This window comes from Martes martes, assembly GCF_963455335.1.
Source record: "Martes martes genome assembly, chromosome: 13".
Taxonomy (NCBI): domain Eukaryota; kingdom Metazoa; phylum Chordata; class Mammalia; order Carnivora; family Mustelidae; genus Martes; species Martes martes.
Window position 1 is genome coordinate 26,867,297 of NC_137901.1, and position 21,877 is coordinate 26,889,173.

Sequence of the window (21,877 nt, forward strand, 5' to 3'; positions counted from 1 at the left end):
AGTTTCTTGTGTACTTTCAAGATGTTTTTCTGGTGAGGTTCTAATTGTTGAGCTTGGGCAACTAAGAGAAAATGAAGGTTAAATAGATAGAATGCAGTCATCTCTCTTTATTCCTGACATTTAAAAAAATTAATTAATTACACTGCTTGAAATGATAAAGCTGTAATTATATATATATCTATACATCTATATACATACATATATATAGTGTGTATATATATGTATATATAAATAAAACTAGTTATAGTGTATTTTTTAAGTGTGTTTAATTTGTACTCTTAGCATGATAAGTTAATTTCAAAGTCTACCTTTTAGGGTAGACAGGTGTCATAGTAACTTAACATTTTTATTTCCGGATATTTTAAATCTTGAGAAATCATCTTACTCTAATTTCTGACTGCTGCCTATTGTCATCACGCTGGCTGGCTTTAGGATGGGCTATCTTTTGCTCAGGTGAATTCTCAGATAAGATTGCTGCTAATTAACACAGTTCGGGTTAGAATGGACGGGCTTCTGGTTGAGCTATAGTAAGTAGCTTCACTTTTAAGATGCAGTGATTTAAATCAAATCTTAGGAGTCCTCTGTTTTATTTCTAAGTTTCTTTATAGATAAAATTACTAATAGCCACATCTGTGTTACCTGTATTTAATAAGAGCCTGTGTGAAGTGTATTTCCACTTGTGGATGACCATTTCCTGCCCTGCTCCAGCACTGTACGTTACGTTTTCGTGCCAGCTTGTTCTCATGTCGCAGCTGCTGCTGAGAGCCCTCGTATGTTCAGGTTAAAATGAAGACTGTTAGGAAAGAGGAGAGTAGAGCGGAGGGACTGTGTAGTGAGCAGCTGCCATGTCGGTGTGTTGAAACTTAGTGCACTTACAGCTGAGAATGCCCAGGGGTACAGCCCTTGTCTCCTGTGAACTAACAGCCAGATTGTTTGTAATTTCCCATGCTATTTAAAACAGGGTTCTCATGTATCAGCCATCTTCTGTAAGGGTGCCCAGTGTGACTTCGGTTGATCCTGCTGCTATTCCGCCTTCATTAACAGACTACTCAGTACCATTCCACCACACGCCAATATCAAGCATGTCATCAGATTTGCCAGGTATGTGAAGAGTTCTTGTATTTTGTTACCAAGTTTTATTTATTTTTACTCTAAATCTGTGGAGCAAATGTAGTGTTAAAATTGAAACAAATACTAAGGAAATGTGAAGGCTTCTTTTAAAGGTAGTATCTGTTTTAATGCATCACATTCAAGTCCTACCATTTTAACTACAGAGCTCTCTATAATTCCTGATGATAGGAAATATGGTAGGATAGGGGAAAATTTGATGGACTTTACTCTCCCTCCTAAGGAATTCGTACTCAGAGATATTTTCTTTCTCACAGAAGGTTCACAGTTTGAGGAGAGTATTTTCTCACGATCTTCTTGGTAGCTCGTCAGCTTCAGAACATACTGCTGTACCATGGGGTTAACATCACCCATAGCTTTACCCTGTGGGCTATTTTTCCTCTATAAAAGTAGGGTCTACCAGCTGTTTCCTTAGAGCACTGGTTAGTATTTCAGAATATTTCTTATGTGTGTATTAACATTTGAAAAGTTCAGTGCTGCTTGAAGTACCTTAGAACCAAGGCCATATTATAAAATGTGGACCTCCCCTTCCCACCCTGCACCCCCTTTTCTTCCCTCCATAGCCATTGTTTTTGTAGACACTTTTTTTGTCAGTCAAATTTGAGCCAGCTGAAACCAGTGCCTCTTGTATTCATGACTTCCCTTCTTTCTGAGGGGCCCTTTTGGTGCAATACAGTTCCCTCCTCGTATTCTTAATATTCTTTTCTAGATTTGTGAAGTTAATTTTGACCTACAGCTTATTTTTCTTACCCTCTCAATGAGGTCTTTATTTTAAGCATGGTATATATTCTGTTGGGCAAAATTTGTGTTGTTGAAACAATTGGTAGTTGTGTTATCTGGCCTAGTGTAATCTTGCCACTTGAAATTCAGATAATTCGGGTAAAATTTAATGAAGATGAATAGACCAATAATATATCTATCAGAAATTTTCAAAAAAGCCTTCTTAATTATGTTTACTCCATATGTACTTGGGGAATTAGTATTTTAAAACATTGTTAAGCCGGCACCAATTAAAAAGTACTTGCTGTATACAATGCTTGATGCCAAGATAAAGGGGAGGTTTCATGGTCCATAAGACAGACGGAACTCAGAGATACTTAATTTCTAACTGCCCTGTTTTCCTTTAACTTTGTCTAGTTTTAAATGAGGTTGAAGAGTGTCCATGACGTATCGTCTTAGTATGTGTTTTAAATAAGCATTCTGGAAGAATTTGTGTTCCTAAACATCTTGATACACAAATTAATGCTGAAAAAACTTTTTGTTTACTAAAGCGACCCTGGCCATTTAAGAATAGAACAGCCACAATTTATGAATCACTTGCTCTGTCAGTTTTCAAATTATGTGAGTCTGGGTGAATTTTTAATTTTAGAGAATTTACATTATTTCAAAATTTGGGCATAAAGTGAGACTTTTGATAAAATGTGCAGATTTAAGAAGCAATAAGTTATGTTAACTGTATATTTTGTAAAATACATTTCAAGCTGGTATTAAGGAACTAACACCAAGATGCAGGGCTGATACTTGGCCAGTATAAACCAGTATGGGGATCCTGGCTATTGAAGTGTCGAAATGCTTTCTTACCAGTTGATAAATTGAACAGAATAGGATCTATTGTACTTTAGAAGAATTTCCAGTTTATCATCATCTATGAATTATGTAGCAATTACTACATCTAAATAGTTTAGTTTTTACTTTGATTTTATTGTCAATGTGCTCTTTTGTAGTTAGTAATTATTTTGGTTTTATTTCAGTGCATAATTTTTATGTAATTAGTCCTATTGTGCAGAATTTTGATATTTATAAATTTCATAATTTATAATAAAATATTAAATAGAACATCAAGAATGGAGCAATGACAAAGTTTTAATACATTTCTTAACATTCCTTTTAAACATCATAAACGTGAATCTTCTGAATCTGCAGGAGAACAAAGAAGAAATGATATTAATAATGAACTGCAGCTTGGAACACCTCCTGATACTGTGCAACAATGAATACAAAATAAAACAAATAATTTGTATTTATGGAATGGAAAACAGCTTGATTATTTCAAGAAAAAATATGACTGCCTTATTATTGCTAGTGCCATATTGTCAGGTGCGAATGGTGCTCGAAAGTTGTATCATTAAAATTGGAAAGTGCTGAACATTTACATATTTAATCATGTAGCTATCATGTTTTGTTAAAGTTCATGACTCAAGTAAGGAAAATGTGGTGTTATTAATAAGACATGTAGAGTCAGTTTCACATAAAGAAGCACTTAAAAAAAAACTACACTTTTTTCCAGTGTTAATAAAATAAAACATTTAGAATGTACCATCAGAATTTTAACACTGCCTGCTTTTTAGTTAAAAATAATTGAGCATTTTCAGCCATGAAATACTTAGGTGGGCATAAAAATATATCAGTATAACATGCTGTAATTGAAATTATGGTGAAATAAGAAAACAGCATTTTACTAAACTACGAAATAAGGCAGTACCATTTTAATCCATATTCATGAAACTCCATCTATTTCATATAGGAGTTTTAATAGTATACTTAAAATGTTTAAGATGCAAGACTTTGAGAATAGTTTTGAGTTTTTTGTCAGAAGGAGTAACATCTGAAATACTGTATTGAACTTCACTGTTAGTGTTTGAGAAAAAATGGGTTCAGTGAGATATATTTACATTAAAACATTGGATTTTATGTGGAGAGCATCTTGTGTCATGGGACACAGTCAGGAGTTTCAACTGATCTTAGAAACGTTTCTAGTTGTTTTATTATGGCATACTAGAAGTCACCATATTCAGTTATCCTTGGATAAGGTGTCAAAAGATAAAGAGAAAGTAAATGTCTTAAATCGTTTATCAGTATCTATCCACTGCCACACGTAAAATGATCATCAAAGAGAATGACAGTACCTCCGAAGAGCTGGAAATTGAAATAAGGAAAATCTGAGGAATCTTTTCCCCTTGATGGTCAACCTCCAGTGCTGGCACTGCACAGACAGTCTGAAAATTATATAAAGTCTGTGTCTTTTATTTAAATTGCAGTTTTGAAGTGGAAATAGTCACACGTTTAGAAAACGAGCATTTTTGAGCTGATTTGGCTTCATTGCACAACATGTCAAAAGATAGTAAGATTTTTCTTCAGCTTTATAAAAAAGGTTTAAGTTATTCAAATGGACTGAGTGATTCAACAAACATTAAAAGTGATTGAACATATAAAATTAATTAGGCTAGAAAAGGCAGGTGCTGTTATAAAGAGAAAAATGCTACACCATTCGAAGCAAAACCAAATTAATAAAATTAAGTCAATTAAAGGGCATGCCAATAAACTATCTTTGTGACTTACTCAGTAATAGAAATGTTGAGTATATAAAATTCAGAAGGTATTGTAAAGTCTAGAAAGATTTTGAAATGCTGTTCAGAAGTGGAAGATTTACTGAATAATATCATTAATGTGAAAAGAAACTCTCAGCTTACTGAGATATGTCATCTACTGATTATCAGTATAATGGGGAAGTCATTGGGAAAAGTTCATTGTGCTCCCCTTTGTCCATTGTTGGCTCAGGCTCCATTGTATCATAAAGCTAGTGACAGGCCTATGGAGTGAAAAACCGTATCAGCAGTTTTTAAAATGCTTTAGAAACTGAGTGATTTCTTTCAAATGATTGGTGCTATAGCTTGTATCATTTGATAAGCCTTTTTATCATATCCTTACAGATTATAAGGGAATAAATATACTTTAAAAGAGGTATAAATTATTCATACTGGTTATTAAATATTTTCAATATCATTTCCACGAATATTCTCTATTTTGAGTAACAGTCTAATATCAGACTTTTATTCTGTATGATTCTTATATTTGAGGTGACATTGAATGCCAGCATATAAAAGTTCATAGAATTGAACAGAAATTGGCCTGTCTCACTGACCTATACCTAGTAATTTTTTTTTAATGTTTTAAAATTTAGTCAGGTTTAGGGGGGCTGATTTTGAAGTTTATTGCTAGACTTTTCAAAACTGAAATTTTATTATTATTTATTGTTATAATTTTAATACTTCAAAGTTGTATTACTGGGCAAACTTTTCCACACTCCTGTTTTTAAAGCATTATTGGAGAATCCAGATCTTTGGTTTAGAAAACTGCATTAGCTAATAACCCAGTAAACCCTACTAAGATTTGACTTGTTAGTGAGCAGCAGTTAACCAAATGCTTGCTTTGTGCAGAGCGTTGAACTGTGTACTACTCTTGATGTGGGGACAGGGTGACAGAGAGCGATCCATGAAAGAGACATCTGTTTAAGAAGTGATATTTTAGATGAACCTTAATGTGGTGTATTTCTAAAAAATAAATGTGAAGTATCCTAAGAGCCTAAGTATGTTTTTTTTTAATGGTCCGAATCCAGATCATTCTCTCATCATTTTTATTCCTTCTCATTTTGTTAAATGATGAAAGGGGAAAAAGTTTGCTTTGACTAGTCATACTTTTCTGGAAATTTCTGAACTGGTCCCTTTAAGTCTCTGGGAGGTGGTCTTTCCAACTGTTTTGTGAGGGAATATGTTCATTTTGGGGTTTTATGCACTTTAAATATCACTGATTGTAGTATTGAACTTCTCTGTGGCAGAATGGTAAGCACTTACCCAAATGTTTTATGACTCGTGATAAATACAAAATGATTTTGGGAAATAATTCTTGTCTCCAAAATATGAGACAACTATTAACAAAGCATTTTTGTTTTAGGTTTGGATTTTCTTTCCCTTATTCCAGTTGATCCCCAGGTATGTACCCTGAGTTTAAGCAACTAATTTGTATTTGATTGTTGGTTATGTCATACTAATTAAAAATGACCAGTTGCATAAAATCAGGACAGTCAACTTTCAGTTACTCAACTTGATGGAAAGGAATTACTATATAAATATTTCACATTTTTATTTGGAGGAATAAAGTTGCTATTTTTAAATTTCTGATATTTTGACTTAATACCTGAATTTTTAATTACATTTTATTTAGCTTAATAATCAGTTGGCATTTCCTGCAAGCACTTGAGTGATTAAAATGAGGGGAAACAACGATCCCTGGAAGTTAAAACTTGACAGAGATTATTTATGAAACACTCGTTCTGTATGTAGAATACAGTGGAAGATGGTTCAACAGGTTTGAATCATTAGCTTGATTCTTCCTTGTGTTTAGAGGCAGTCAGATTCAGATGTTGGGGATGCCCCAGTCTGAAGTTGCTATAAACCAGCCATTCCTGTTTCTCTGCCAGCGATAAGAAACTCGAGTATCCTAGAGTCCCAACATGAAGACCTGTAGCACACCTGGACTGACAGGCCTATAGTGGAGGCAGAGCAGAGGAGGGAAAGGCATGGGAGAAACAGAAGGGGGTGGGGGAGGGAAACAGAGACTTGGAGAGAATTGCCGAGGGTAGGGAGGGCCAGAGGAAGACCCACAGACAACCGCTTTGTAGGCCTCAGAGGTTGCTAAGTCTCGTAGTGGCCTTCTGTGTCAGGACTCTGTATCTGATCACAAAAACAGCACTGGAAGTTTGGGCCCAGGGTAACATGTACAGAATGAGGAATCTCTTCCCACCCTGAGTTGACTTTGTTACATCAGTAGGTTCTGTAGCAAACGTAGCTATATGTTTTTCTAGGAAATGGATTCTTCAGGCTTAAAATATTACTGATTTTTATGAGAATCATCTTTTAAAAAAAATGATCTTGGAACCCAGAGGGTTTTGATTTCATAGTGCTGTTTGGCATATGTAGCGTCATTCCGGCTAACTTACTTGTTAGGCCAGTAGAAGGGTGAGGTGCTGCCTTCAGTTTTCCTGAGAATCCTTAGATTTATTCTTTACCTCCATGGTGCCCCCATAAGCCCTGTTATCTTTGTGCAGATACGTGCCAGTTACACAGAAAGAGTTAGAGGTGAAATGGCTGCAGCCTGAGTGTTAAAAGAATTCGCAGGGCCTACTGACAGCAGGACGCGGTGTCTAGCCTTCGTCTTACAAGCAAGAGAGGACCTTTTTATTACCAGGCAGTCAAAAAGAGCCTGAGAGGAAGTAGAAAAAAATGCAAGTTTCTGGGCTTTTTTCCAGGTTGTTCCCTCAATATTCATGGAAAATTAGAATTGATCTGATTTTAAAATAGTTTAATGCCTTACAATTCTCTCTTTAGAGCTTCTGAGAAGCTCTTTAAGAACTGTTCCTTTTCCCCCCAACCCTTAACCAATATCCCTTTGATCTCTTTGTGCATGACTTTCATTTTATTGATGAACCGAGACTGTTACCCATCCTAACCACTAAACTACTTTTTTCGGTAAAGCAGCCTGAATTTTAGTTGCTGCTCTTCCACTGACTGGCAGTGTAAGCCTGGGGCTGTCGTTGCTGTTTTAAGATCTTTTGGAAGATCATGTAGTCGAAACAGCTTCAGTTTTAAATTCCTGTTTGGTGATTTCGTATGTCTAATGATAGGCTGAGAAATTTGTAGAATTGATAATATTGATAGGATATCCTTATTGATCGTCTTTGATACCATTAATCTAAAGACCAAATTTTAAGGCTTCTCATGTATATTTTGGACCTCACTTACTAAAGTCAGTGCTGTTTTTTCTCACAGAAAATGTTCTGTGATGACATAAAATAAACTGTTAGCTCCTGTCTCTCTACTCCTCTTGGGCAATATTAGAGTATTAAACTCAGGTTTGAATATGGGGGTCAGCGATCAAGATGGTAAGGAAACTTGAAATATGAATTCTCAGAGAGCGGGTATCAAATCTCACAAGGAAGATTAGATCTCTTTTACAATTTATTCCAAAATTTTGAGACTATATGGGATACTTCTTTGTTCTGAACATCCTATAGTGGTAGTTAGCTAGCATGTAGTCTCTGTTTCAGAATGAACACTATGATCCTGATTACACAGGTATCATTTCATGCATGTCCAGAGGCTTCAGTTCACCTCTTGAGTTGCTTGTTCTTAACATTATTCCTGAAAAGTCTGATTGATAGTAAATTTTGAAAGAATTATGGAATTTTGCACTGGCATTTTTGCTTAATACCATTAGAAATAAGTATTTGCTAGCCTTTTTGATGTGATTTAAACCTGGTATAAATACATTTAGTGAGCAGATTCTTTCGGAGGTTAAGTTGAGTCATAATTGTGGGGCCAGTATTTACTACTGAATAATTTTATTGTTGTCGACATTTTTATACTTGTATCTATATACTTGCTCAACAAATTCTCCATAGATTTGAGAAAATGAAAACTATGCTGCACTCACTAAACAGTAGAATAGCTAACTGAATTCATGCCACCTTTTATCCAAAGATGTGAAGTTTTGAGAAATTCTAAACCCCACGGGGATTTAAATATATGGCTATCACTTGTACATATCTAACGATTTCTAGTCTCTTTATTTAAAATCAATGTAGCCTCTTCCTCATCGGCATCATTGTTTGTTTCAAGCAGTACTGTCCTCCTATGTTTTTGGATAGTCTCACCTCACCCCTAACAGCAAGCAGTACGTCTGTCACCACCACCAGCCCCCATGAAAGCAGTACTCATGTTAGTTCCTCCAGCAGCAGGAGTGAGACAGGGGTCATAACCAGCAGTGGAAGTAACATTCCTGACATCATCTCATTGGACTAAAGGAGGACTCACTCGATTCTAGGAATCATTCATCGAAACTGTTCTTTCTTGGATCTCTGGTCCGTGGAAGCTATTTTTTTCGGTAACAATTACTTTCATATTTATTGAAACGTCAAATGGATTCTTCTGCTTTCTGAGAGATGATCACAGATGACTGCAGCAAGAACCAAATGACATGCAAGGATTTTTCTTACTCATGCTGTACTCTGAGCATCAGATACATTTCGGCTCTAACTGTATCTTCTCCAGAGATGGATTTCAATTTCCTGTTACTGGATGGATTCTACACACATCGGTTAAAGTTTTTTTTTGTTGTAATAAACAGCAATAAAATTATGTAAATATTCAAGTAAACTTTTTTCTAACTAAAAAAGGATGTAATCAATGATTCTAAAATGACAGCAACTTTTGTTTAACCTGATGTGAAGGAAAAATACATGGAAGGAAGTCATGTTTGCTGAATGAGTCCTTTCCACGGAGATTTGTTCTGTTTCATCGAATAATGAAGTCTTGCTAAGTGGCCAGAGCTTGGCTCCACTTTTCTTCCTGCAGTTCCCCTTTTCTTCCTGATTACATCAAAGAAAAATGGCCTTTGTGTTACTTATTTTTCCCTGGTTGTCATTTACACTTTGATGTTGTTTGCTAGCAGTTGCAAAGGGAAGTTCTGGGAATCGGCTGCTTGATTTCAGTGATTGTGCTGAAGAACACTATGCATATTCTGCCCTTGATGTAATGCGTGTTATTTTTGGTAATTGTCCATTCTCATTCTAGAGATTTCTACAAAATTGGGCTTGCCTTCCTGAGAAAGAAATTCTGTGCAGCTATTGAATGTCGAATGAAATGTTTTTGGAGTAACCTGTGGCTAGAATGTTCATTAGAATCTTGCTCACACTGACCAGGAACATTGTGAGCTTTGAGGCAGTAGAAGAACAGATTTTGGGGATGTGGGATTAACAGAGTTTAATCTCTTTCTAGGAACTACTTTTGTTCATTTATTTTATAGAATAATATACAAATCTTTGTTGAAACTTTTCACGTTTTAGTAACACTAACAAATCAGATATGATTTAGAACTCTGGTCACACATTTCTTACCAGTACAGTCCCAGTGATGATTTTCAAACTTAATTAGAAGACACAAACAACAGCGAGGCATGGGGACTGCATTGGATTTCCTGTTCCCTTTTTTTTTTTTTTAAGAAGGAGATAACCACAAAGGACACACAGAGTTAGAAGTGTATGAATATAAAATAAGGAGGTTTTGGGGAGGATGGGCCTGCAGCCCACTTTGAAAACTACTCTCTCAGAGTGGTCTTGATTTTCAATCCCCCAGGAGACCGACTTTTACCCTTAGAGAAACATTTCTATCCACATTTTATATTTCCCTTTGTTCCATTTGGCTCCCTAAATTTTTGAGTTCTCAAGGAATTGATACTTTTCAAATGTTTATCTTTCTCTCCCTAACTGTATCTACTTTAAAAATTAAAAAACCCTTTTTAAAAATGACTAATCTGATTTCTCAGACTGAAGTGCCCAGCTGAAAAGATCGAGTTCAGTTAGACCAGGGACACATTGCATTACTTCAGGGTTGGTGGAACTCTAGGAAGCTGACTTGTCACTGCTTGGGTGGTTTTGTTTTTAAACGCCTTGAGTTTTCATGGCGCTGTGCTCCTTTTATACTGATTTAATTTCATGTGATTTTTTACATCATCCCTCCTTTGGCTACATCATCCCTTTACTTAATGTATTCTTCCTTTTGGAGAGCTGCATACTATTAGGAACATGGAAACAAACCAGAATCTTCTTGCAGCAGTTGCACCATCATTGCCAGTTTCACCTTCTTAGTCATTAGAGTTCTAGTTCATGTTACAGGCCTTTGGTCCACGTAGAGAATTTGTTCCTCGTAAGATTTTATGTTGCTGCTCTACACACAGATGCAATCTCTGTTAACTCTGTAATCAGATAGAAAACATAACTCTGATTTGTGTGGTATATAATTTGTTAATAAATAAATGATGTATATTTGTTACCATTTTGTTACCCTTTAGATTCTCGGACTCCCCCTCCCCAGCGTAATCAACAAAGTTTTATAAGGTTAAATGAAAATATATTCATAGAAATTATTTACTTGGTTCTTGTAACCGATACCTCTGTGCTTTTATAGTTGTGCTTTGTTTCCTTTCTACGATTTTATGTGAACAGTTTTAGTGTTCATTTTTGGTGCTTTATACTGAAATTACATAAAATTATAATTTATACAGGCGACTAACATTTTTAAAAATATACTTTTAAGTTTGTAATCTTAAAATTGGGGCTTTTATGTATGCATCTTTGAGGGTGAGTACTTTTCTTTATGCTTTTGCCTTACACAACAGCATGATCATTGAATCGTTATCTTTTTTTTTCTTTTTAAGCATGGTCACCAAATACTTCTCCCAAGACCCTGACTTTTTTAGTAGTTTATTTTACTTGCCCAGATTTCTGTGTAACCCAGTGTAATGCAGTTTCAGAGGAGGTTGTCTTAGTTGTTACGTAGATGTCAGCCTGCTAGTGATTATGTGGAGTATCTTGTTTAAGGAAGGAAACTGCAGACTGCACCTACTGGTCTCTTAAAACACTGAGGCAGCCTATGGCTTTGATCTTTATTCATGTAGAAATGTTAAGAGCTTTCCTGGGTTTGGTGACTCCCGACTAAGACTAAGACATAACTGGTGCTGAAAATAGCTTCACAGCTAAACTCTGCTGACATTCACTCACTTTCTGACCCTTAGGTGAGCCACTTTAGGATTTTTAACTTCCATTTCTGCCCAGAGGGAGGTAAATGCCTTTACCAGAAGGTAAAAATACTTGGCATCTGCCATAGAATAATTATAAGGCCAAATGAAATAATAGCATTAAATTTAGATTATGTGGCATTTACAGTGTACTTCAGGAAAGCTAGGATGAAAATACCTATGATTAGGGGAGGGTTGTAAGTCTAAGTAAGTTGAGCCATCCTCTTGACATAAAGTAAGTTTCCCTAGGGTAGAATCTCAAAAGAGTTTGAAGGAGGAGTAAACTTGGATTTTAGGTGAAATGGTATTCAACAAAGACTTCTTGACATTTTAAACCTCTCAGGCATTCTGCCTTCAGGCCAGTCCTGGATACTAGTCATTTAGTAACCAAGCTTGTTTTCCTTTTGCTAATAAAGTATTCATTTGTCACATTTTGTCTTTTTAAGTAAATTTGATTTTTACAAAAAAAATTAAACATTAGTTTAATTCTTGGGTATGCTTTTTATTTCTCTTTAGCCCCCAGTTGGTACAAAAGCGTTAACTATTTACTTTTTTCCCTTTTTTTTTTTTCTCTAAGTAAACACTTATTTTCCTAATTCTTTTCATTTAAACTTGGGTGTGATGTGTTCTGTGGCCCTGGGTCCATGTGCTGTGGGAGCATATTGTCAATAAGGTCAGTGAGTGACAATTCAGTCCGATTCACCATTTTTTTCTGTTGCAGTTCTACATGAATATGGTGAAACTTGTGGAAAAAAATTTTAAGACTTTCTCTGCTTTTTTAAGAATCTGATGCTCCTGTCAAATGAATGACTGGTTTGTAAGCCCCCCCCCCCTTTTTTTGTTATTAGGAGCCACACTCCCAACTCCTAGCAGATACAAATAAAGCTATATGAAAGTGCCCATTCTTCTTTAATGCTTGCTTGATTCAATCATGTTTTTGTTTTTTTCTGTTTATGTCAGTCATACATGCTCGTTGTGGAAAAATTAGACAATACAGAAAAGTATAAAGAAAAATAAGCACTTTGATATTTTTGCATATTTCCTGCCAGTTCTCTGCTACTTGTGCGTATTTTGACATAGCTTTATTCATTCTCAATATAATTTGTGTCTTGGTTTTTTCCCTCGGTCTACATGTCATTAAAAACTGTCAACTTTTATTCATTGCATGATATTCCATTATCTGGATGTGCCCTGATGCATATCCCCTTTCCCCATTGGACATTTTAGATTGCATCTCATAAAGTTACAGCGAATGTCTTTGTGTGTAAGTTATTTCCTTAGGATGAATTACTAGAGATGGAATTTCTGGGTCAGGGAAACAAACACTTTTGTTTGACTCACTTTTCCACATGATTATTACTGATCTGTACTCCATATGATATAAGAAAAACTCTTTAGCCATATTTTCCAAGAATATGCACCATTCACCTCTTTGCTGGCATTTACACTAAGTAAGACTCTACCTTTCTGACCCTGGTGAGCTGGGCTGATAAGGAAGTAATTGGCAGAGATTTTCCTGGGCTGTCTCAGTTTCAACTACATCTGTTCAATGTGTGGCAGATACACCTGCCTAAGGATATCCAAATAATTTTTCACAAAGTTTTACTTGCCCTGTGAAATAGCCCATTGTCAGACCATGTTTTCTATTTTTAGTTAAAGCCTCACACTTTTTTTTTTTTTAAACTCTTTGTATCTAGGGCCAGCCCTTAGTAGCCAGCTTTCTTTTTTTCCTCTTTTTATAGGCTCCATTTGGGGCTTTCTGAGCTCCCCAAAGCCAGTGGGATCTCCTGAGTCAAAGGCAGTCCAACCCAAACTGAAGGAGTGGTAAGGCTGATCAACAAAAGCAGGGCCAAGCTTTGCTCATTTCACTTTGTATTCTTTCATGTTTCCAGTGCTATCTTGGAGTCCTAAGGGCAGCTCTGTGGCAAAAACAACACCCCTCCCAAAACAGATTGCTATGACAAATGTTCAAGGTGTATTATTTTCTTGACTGACATACCACATAATTTCCCAGACTGCTTTTTATTTCCAGAATGGCTTTTAAAGCTTCTTCATTCTGTGTTCTCAAAGCCTAACTCTTAAGTGAAGAAGAGGGTTGTGTTATAAAATAGAATATGCCTCTTATTTTGGCCTTCATCGAACTATTCACATATTCAGTGTGTCTTAGAAATGTGTGTAGGATACAGTGGAATAAAAGATCTGGTCCCAGGCTTCAAAGGGCTCCCAGTCAGCTTTTCAAAAATCAAAGATTCTCACCTACTACCAGGTATTGTACTAAGAATCTTACAAAAATGTCTCATTCCTTGTTTTTCCTATAAAGGAAAGTGGTATGGTCCTCGTTTTACAGATGAGGGAACAGATTAAAGTAAATTTCTCAGCGGACTTGGGAGTCTGAAACAGACCTATCTCAAAAGCCCTCTGACTAAATCGAAGTGACGTTAATCAGGCTATCTGGGATTCTAGACCTAAGATTCTAAGAACTGATTTTAGGGGATGACCACAGAAATGAAGAAGTGGACCCTGGAGGCATTTCAAAGGAAGACTCCAGATTCAGTGGCGTGAATAGATAGATAGAGGTTTGAGGGCTGAGTCCATTTCTCAAGCCTGGGTAACCAGATTAATGTATCTTTTTACAAGAGAGAGGATGCAGTTAAAATGGGCATTAGTCATTTAGGGGAGGCAATGAGGAGTTCGATGTTAAGCATGAGATTTCAAAAGGGAAGGGCCTTTGAAACTCATGTTTGTTTTTCTGCAGTCTTTTGAAGATGTGTGGCCTGCCTCCATTGTCCGTTTGCACTCTCACTGGTCTCCATTGTATAGATTTTCTAGTCCCTCCCAGTTGCCCATCCACTCTCCCTGCTAAACCATGCTAGCTGTGTCCCCACCTTTTCTTTGGATTTTTCTCTTCGCTGCCTTGTCACCTCAAGTCCTGGCCATACCCTGCACCTCTCACCAGTGTGGGCCATGTTCACATTCCACATACCTTAAGAGGTGTGTGGTTGCTGCCCTTCCTGTATTGTAATTTCTAAGTAATTCCTCCCCTGGCCTCTGATGAAAATCTGCCCCATTTGCAGTCCGTGTGAGGTTCTGTTAGCCACTTAAACTCTTGTCAAGTAACCTGACCATGTGCTTGAATTTGCTGAGGCTTCACTTCCTTTCTCACAGTGCTTCTTGCCATCTCTAACTTTGTAGTCTTCAATGTTTTGACGGGTGATCCATCCAGCAGCCTAGCTAGTGAGATTTTTGGTTACTTACGATACTTTTTTAAACTGAAATGCCCAACCAATATTTTACCACTTGTATATTCTCTGTACTTCCTGTCCACCTTAGACTGCTCCTCCATTATTACAGCCTTGAAAGTATCCTTCCTTCAGGGTCACCCATCCATCCTTTGATTTGGCATCACATGCTGCTTTTACCCATTCTTGTCGATTATTACAAACATTACTCCTTTTCAGACGATACCTGTCTCCGCAGATGACCTTGCTTCCTAATACATTCAAGATTCAGTTTGCCAGTAGGATTTTTCTCCACGTGTGCCCGTCTTCATTCTCCTTCATCCCAGTCTCAGAGGATGAGGTGGGCCCGAAGGCCAGTTCAGCCCCATAGACTTCTGACTCTGGTCTCCTGTCATCTTCAGGACCTTCCTCCATCAACCCCCTCTTTTCTGAATGTCTTTCACCTCTCTGCTGCTGGTTTTGGCTTACAGAAGTATCAGCCTCAAATACGAGGTCCTGTTTTACATGCCAGGCATTGTGTCATGCACTCAGAACACAAGACAGATAAATCCCTACCTTCACCCAAGTTGTGATTCACTAGAATGAAGATGAGCGAAATAGGGAGATTACAGTGCAGCGGTAAAAGGGAAAGTAGAGGGTGCTACAGTAGCCCATAGCTAAGGCAACTGACTGATCCCAGAGAAGTTTCCCGATGAGTAGGACCATGGCAGTTGATCATTCGTCAAGAGAACTGAAGATGTTCAGAATAGCTGCACGTTTGTGCGAGAAATCCGGCAGGGCCTTAGAAAGCAGTGAGAAGGCCCTGAGCAGTTCTCACGATCATTAGCAGTTGATGGCAGCCTTGGTGGAGTCTGTCTGTCTCCATTTTGTAAATGTAGAAACATCACGAGAAGGTGTGTGACTTTCCTGGAGTTCTGCATCTTGTAAGTGGCAAGGCAGGCTTCAAATTCGCCCTTTAACCACCTCGGGCTGTCCGCGATCATTCTATCTAAAAAGTAGTTGTTTCCTAACTGTCCTTTATCATACCACTGTTTATATTTCTCTATGGCACTTGTCACAACCTGTGTTTATTCATGTGTTGGTTCACTGTGTATTGTCTGTTTCCCTTACTAGATTGTAAGCTCCATGAGGGTAGGGCTGATCTCATTTCACATGCATCCCAGAGCCTAACAAGGTGTGTGGTGCATATTAGGTGCTCAATAAATATTTGTAAATGAAGAAGTGGTGGATAACCATTTGTATTTGACTTGTGCTGACAGGGGAAATAATTTACCAGCTGAGCAGCAGGCGTTCGCCAAGAGAGGAAAACATGTTTGGGGCAGATGGTAGAAGTGACACATGCTTGGGGTTTGGGAGGAAGTGAGTGCACTGACCTAGACTCCAGAATCTTACAAGGACAAGCACTGGGAATGGGGAATTTTAGGGCAGGGTGCACTGAGGATAATAATGTGTAAGTAGGGACTATATTTAAACCTGAAAGCCTAAATGACCCCCTTGCAGACCCAGCCTCCTGTGTGCATATATGACTGGGAAATTTGTGTGATCTATATACATAGGACCACTCTTCTGGGTCAGGTACGCCACACTGAGTTACACAATACAATTGTAGATGTAATTCTAATTTATCAACCTGTCTCCCAAGGCTAATAGCATCTTGACCCAAGTCGTCACTGGAGTCTGTACTTTGGAACTGGAATAAGAATGAGATAATCCGAAGTCTCTGGAAGACATGCCCACATGCCGTTAGATGAGCAACAGGCTTATCCTATCACATACGGGCAGTATCAAAACCATGAAAATGCAGGACCTCAACCTGAGAAGTCAAGAGACTGAGAAGGAGCACCCGAGGTAGAAAGGAAATCAGGAGTGACAGCAGAGTCCAAAACAATAGAGCACTCCAAGAAGAAGAAAGTGTCAGTGGAGTTTAAAAGTTTCTATACTATAAATAGCAGTAGAAGAACCAACTTTAGAAACACTGTATTTGATTGAATCTATACCTGACTGATTGCAACAGCTTTGTGTAAACAAAGAAAAGCCTAAACTATGACCCATTGTCTTCAGTTGCATTGATTGTAAGGTGAAGCTCATTAAAATGTGGGGGAGGAGTGAATATGCATCCTGGAATAAGATACAGATAATCTGTATCTTCCTTGGGTTTTCTCAACCTGGCCATATCTAGTGATTGCACCAAGAGCAAGTTCAGTGGAACGATGAGGGTAAATCTAGGTTGCAGTGGGACGAGGACGGCAAAGTACAGAAATGAAGTGTGCAAATACAGACAACTCAGCTGGCTCTGACGAAGGCTGAGGTTGTCGCCGTAGAAATGTGTATAGTGGAGGGAATTTTTTAAGGTAGAAAAAAACTTAAGTCTCATGTTCCAATACTAATTAGATAGTGGGATGCTGACTGTACGAGAAGAGAAGTGAATGTGGTTAGTACAGTGGGGGTTGGCCACGATCATTGGTACATCAGGTCCCTGAGCAAGAAGGGGAAGTTGAGCTCCATATCAGGCAGATGAGAAATGTATATGGACACCATTGGGTCCGTTAGGTAGCAGAGTATAATGCTTTCATATGATGGTTTTGCTTTTATGTTTTTGAGAACCAAGTGGAATGGCCAGTTCCAGAAGTGGGAAGGAGATGAGAATGGAGGTACAAAGTCAACAGAGATAGAAATGACAAGTGTTAGGCTGCAGAGAAAAGGGAGCTTTTGTGCACCGTGGGAATGTATATTGCAGTCACTATGGAAAACAGATTAGAGGTTCCTCAGAAAATTAAAAAGATCAAAGGATCCAGCAGTTCCATTTCTGGGTATTTACCTGAAGAAAATGAAAACACAATTCACAAAAAAAGATATATGCACCCCTATCTTTGTTGTAGCATTATTTGCAATAGCCAAGATACAGAAGCAACCTAAGTGACCTCAGATTGAATACATTCAGTAGACGAACGGATAAAGGTATATATACACACACAATGGAATTATGTGCAGCCATAACATGGTGGTATCTTGCCATTTGTAACTACATGGTTGGACCTAGCAGGTATTACACTAAGTGAAATAAGTCAGAAAGACAAATGCCATATGATTTCACTTACATACGGAATCTAAAAACCAAAAAGCAGAAACAGACATATAAATACAGAAAAAAAATTTGCGCTTGCCAGAGGGGAAGGGGGTACAGGTATGGACGAAATACATGAAGAGGATTAAGAGGTGCAAACTTCCAGTTATAATTTAGGGATGAAAATACAGCATAGGGAATATAGATATACCACAACAATTTTGTGTGGTGACGGATGATACATACTTATGAGATGAGATATACTTATGAGCATTTCATAATGCACATAATTGTTGAATCATTTTACACCTGAAACTGATACTGTATATCAACTGTACTTCAGTTAAAAATTTAAAAAAGAAAAAGAAGACAACAGAGATAGCGTGAAATAGTTGGAAAGAGAATGGGCCAGACACTTGGACACTATAGACTTACCAGTGGCATCTATTTCTCTGTGGGACTTTTCAGCAGCGCTCATCAGTAAATTCTCCTTATTCAAGGCTGGGTTTTTGTAAAGTTGTGCAACAGAATAATGACAGGAATAACATGAGGAAGCTGGCAAATAGTTGACACAATGAAAGTTCAGCTGCTATTACACTCCCGAAATTACTCTTGCTGAAGTCAGAGTGTGCACATAATTGTCAAGTTCCGTGGACTTAACTGTCAACTTCAACATCTGCATTTGACAGTCTATTCCCTTCTTGGTTTTCGTGACAACAGTTCTTTTTCTGACTTCCTCAGGAACTTCTTTTCTTCTCCCTGCCCTGGAAATGTACATGGAGGTGTAACTTTGCTTGGTTGGCTGCCTTTCCCAGCCACTTGACCCCACGTTCCTTGTTACACTCAACTACTCTGCTAGAATGTAAGTTCCACCAGGGCTAAGATCTTTGTTTCTTTCGTTAACCACACTATTGTAGTGTCTTGACTAGTTTTACTTTTAACCTATGACGTTATATTTGAAGTGAGTTTCTTGTAGACAGCATATGGTTGGTGTTTTTTTGTTTGTTTGGTTTTTGTTTTTTGAGGGGGGGGTTAGTAGAACTTTTATTGAGCTATAATTTGCATATGGTTTTCATTTGCGAGGGCTGCTGTAGAACTCGTAAGGTATCAGCAGGGTTGGTTCCCTCTAGGGGCCTTGAGGAAGATCTATTCCAGACCTCTCTGGCTTTTAGGTGGTCGTCTTCACCCTGTTTCACTTCACAATGTCTTCCATCCATGCCTGTCTCGCTGTCCAAGTTTCCCCTTTTAATAAGGACACTGTTGATATTGGATTAGGCTCCACTGTAATGATCTTATTTTAATTTGATTGCTTTTAAAGTTTTTGTCTCCAAATAAGGCCACATTTTGGTATTAGGACTCCAACATAACTTCTTTTGTGTGGGGCACAATTCGCCCTGTAACACACATGCATTTCACTCATTCAAAGTGCACAATTCATTGGTTTTTGGTATATTCCCTGAGTTGTGTAACCATCACTTTTTTAGAACATTATTCTCACCCCCCAAAAGAAACTCTGTGCCCATTAGGAATCACCCACCCTGGGTGACGAGAGATGTCTAGGTTTTCCACTCAACCTTTGTTGATGGGAAATGATGGAACCCAGAGTTTTTTTAAAAATTTTTTTAAAAATTTTTTTATTTTAATAAACATATAATGTATTTTTATCCCCAGGGGTACAGGTCTGTGAATCTCCAGGTTTACACATTTCACAGCACTCATCATAGCACATACCCTCCCCAATGTCCATTTCCCCACCACCCTCTCCCGTCCCCTTCCCCCCCAGCAACCCTCAGTCTGTTTCTTGAGATTGAGTCTTTTATGGTTTGTCTCCCTCCCAATCCCATCTTTTCATTTTTTCTTTTCCTACCTCCCCCAACCCCTCCCCCGCCTTGCATCTCCACTTCCTCATATCAAAGAGATCATATGATAGTTGTCTTTCTCCGATTGACTTATTTCGCTAAGCATGATACCCTCTAGTTCCATCCACGTCGTCGCAAATGGCAAGATTTCATGTCTTTTGATGGCTGCGTAGTATTCCATTGTGTATATATACCACATCTTCTTTATCCATTCATCTGTTGATGGACATCTAGGCTCTTTCCACAGTTTAGCTATTGTGGACATTGCTGCTATAAACATTCGGGTGCACGTGCCCCTTCGGAGCACCACGTTTGTATTTTTAGGATATATACCCAGTAGTGCAATTGCTGGGTCGTAGGGTAGCTCTATTTTCAGTTTTTTGAGGAACCTCCACACTGTTTTCCAGAGTGGTTGCACCAGCTTGCATTCCCACCAGCAGTGTAGGAGGGTTCCCCTCTCTCCGCATCCTCGCCAGCATCTGTCATTTCTTGACTTGTTAATTTTAGCCATTCTGACTGGTGTGAGGTGGTATCTCATTGTGCTTTTGATTTGTATTTCCCTGATGCCGAGTGATGTGGAGCATTTTTTCATGTGTCTGTTGGCCATCTGGATGTCTTTTTTGCAGAAATGTCTGTTCATGTCCTCTACCCATTTCTTGACTGGATTATTTGTTCTTTGGGTATTGAGTTTGATAAGCTCTTTATAGATTTTGGATACTAGCCCTTTATCTGATATGTCGTTTGCAAATATCTTCTCCCATTCTGTCAGTTGTCTTTTGGTTTTGTTCACTGTTTCCTTTGCTGTGCAAAAGCTTTTGATCTTGATGAAATCCCAATAGTTCATTTTTGCCCTTGCTTCTGTTGCCTTTGGCGATGTTCCTAGGAAGAAGTTGCTGCGGTGGAGGTCAAAGAGGTTGCTGCCTGCATTCTCCTCAAGGATTTTGATAGATTCCTTTCTCACATTGAGGTCCTTCATCCATTTTGAGTCTATTTTCGTGTGTGGTGTAAGGAAATAGTCCAATTTCATTTTTCTGCATGTGGCTGTCCAATTTTCCCAGCACCATTTGTTGAAGAGGCTGTCTTTTTTCCATTGGATATTCTTTCCCGCTTTGTCGAAGATTAGTTGACCATAGAGTTGAGGGTCTATTTCTGGGCTCTCTATTCTGTTCCATTGGTCTATATGTCTGTTTTTGTGCCAGTACCATACTGTCTTGATGATGACAGCTTTGTAGTAGAGCTTGAAGTCTGGAATTGTGATGCCACCAACTTTGGCTTTCTTTTTCAATATTCCTTTGGCTATTCGAGGTCTTTTCTGGTTCCATATAAATTTTAGGATTATTTGCTCTATTTCTTTAAAAAAAATGGATGGGATTTTGATAGGGATTGCATTAAATGTGTAGATTGCTTTAGGTAGAATAGACATTTTCACAATATTTGTTCTTCCAATCCATGAGCATGGAATATTTTTCCATTTCTTTGTGTCTTCCTCAATTTCTTTCATGAGTACTTTATAGTTTTCTGAGTATAGATTCTTTGCCTCTTTGGTTAGATTTATTCCTAGGTATCTTATGGTTTTGGGTGCGATTGTAAATGGGACTGACTCCTCAATGTCTCTTTCTTCTGTCTTGTTGTTAGTGTAAAGAAATGCGACTGATTTCTGTGCATTGACTTTATATCCTGACACTTTACTGAATTCCTGTATAAGTTCTAGCAGTTTTGGAGTGGAGCCTTTTGGGTTTTCCACATATAGTATCATATCATCTGCAAAGAGTGATAGTTTGACTTCTTCTTTGCCAATTTGGATGCCTTTAATTTCTTTTTGTTGTCTGATTGCTGAGGCTAGGACTTCTAGTACTATGTTGAACAGCAGTGGTGATAACGGACATCCCTGCCGTGTTCCTGACCTTAGCGGAAAAGCTTTCAGTTTTTCTCCATTGAGAATGATATTTGTGGTGGGTTTTTCATAGATGGCTTTGATAATATTGAGGTATGTGCCTTCTATCCCTACACTTTGAAGAGTTTTAATCAAGAAGGGATGCTGCACTTTGTCAAACGCTTTTTCAGCATCTATTGAGAGTATCATATGGTTCTTACTCTTTCTTTTATTAATGTATTGTATCACATTGATGGATTTGCGGATGTTGAACCAACCTTGCAGCCCTGGAATAAATCCCACT

General features: G+C 37.9%; 1 protein-coding gene across 5 annotated transcripts in view; it reads left to right on the forward strand.

Annotated features, from left to right (window-relative positions):
- Positions 1-12,795, forward strand: part of PIAS2 (protein inhibitor of activated STAT 2) — a 98,525-nt gene extending 85,730 nt beyond the window's left edge. For 2 of the 5 annotated variants that reach the window (XM_080821008.1, XM_080821009.1), the window contains 3 exons: positions 962-1,101; positions 5,860-5,897; positions 12,260-12,689. In XM_080821008.1, coding sequence (XP_080677134.1) covers positions 962-1,101; positions 5,860-5,897; positions 12,260-12,328 — 247 coding nt within the window. In that variant the 3' untranslated portion in view covers positions 12,329-12,689. Of the gene's footprint in view, positions 1-961; positions 1,102-3,051; positions 5,485-5,859; positions 5,898-8,585 lie in introns of those variants that run through there. The other 3 variants (XM_080821011.1, XM_080821010.1, XM_080821007.1) reach the window with 2 other exon arrangements.
- Positions 12,796-21,877: the final 9,082 nt, after the last annotated feature.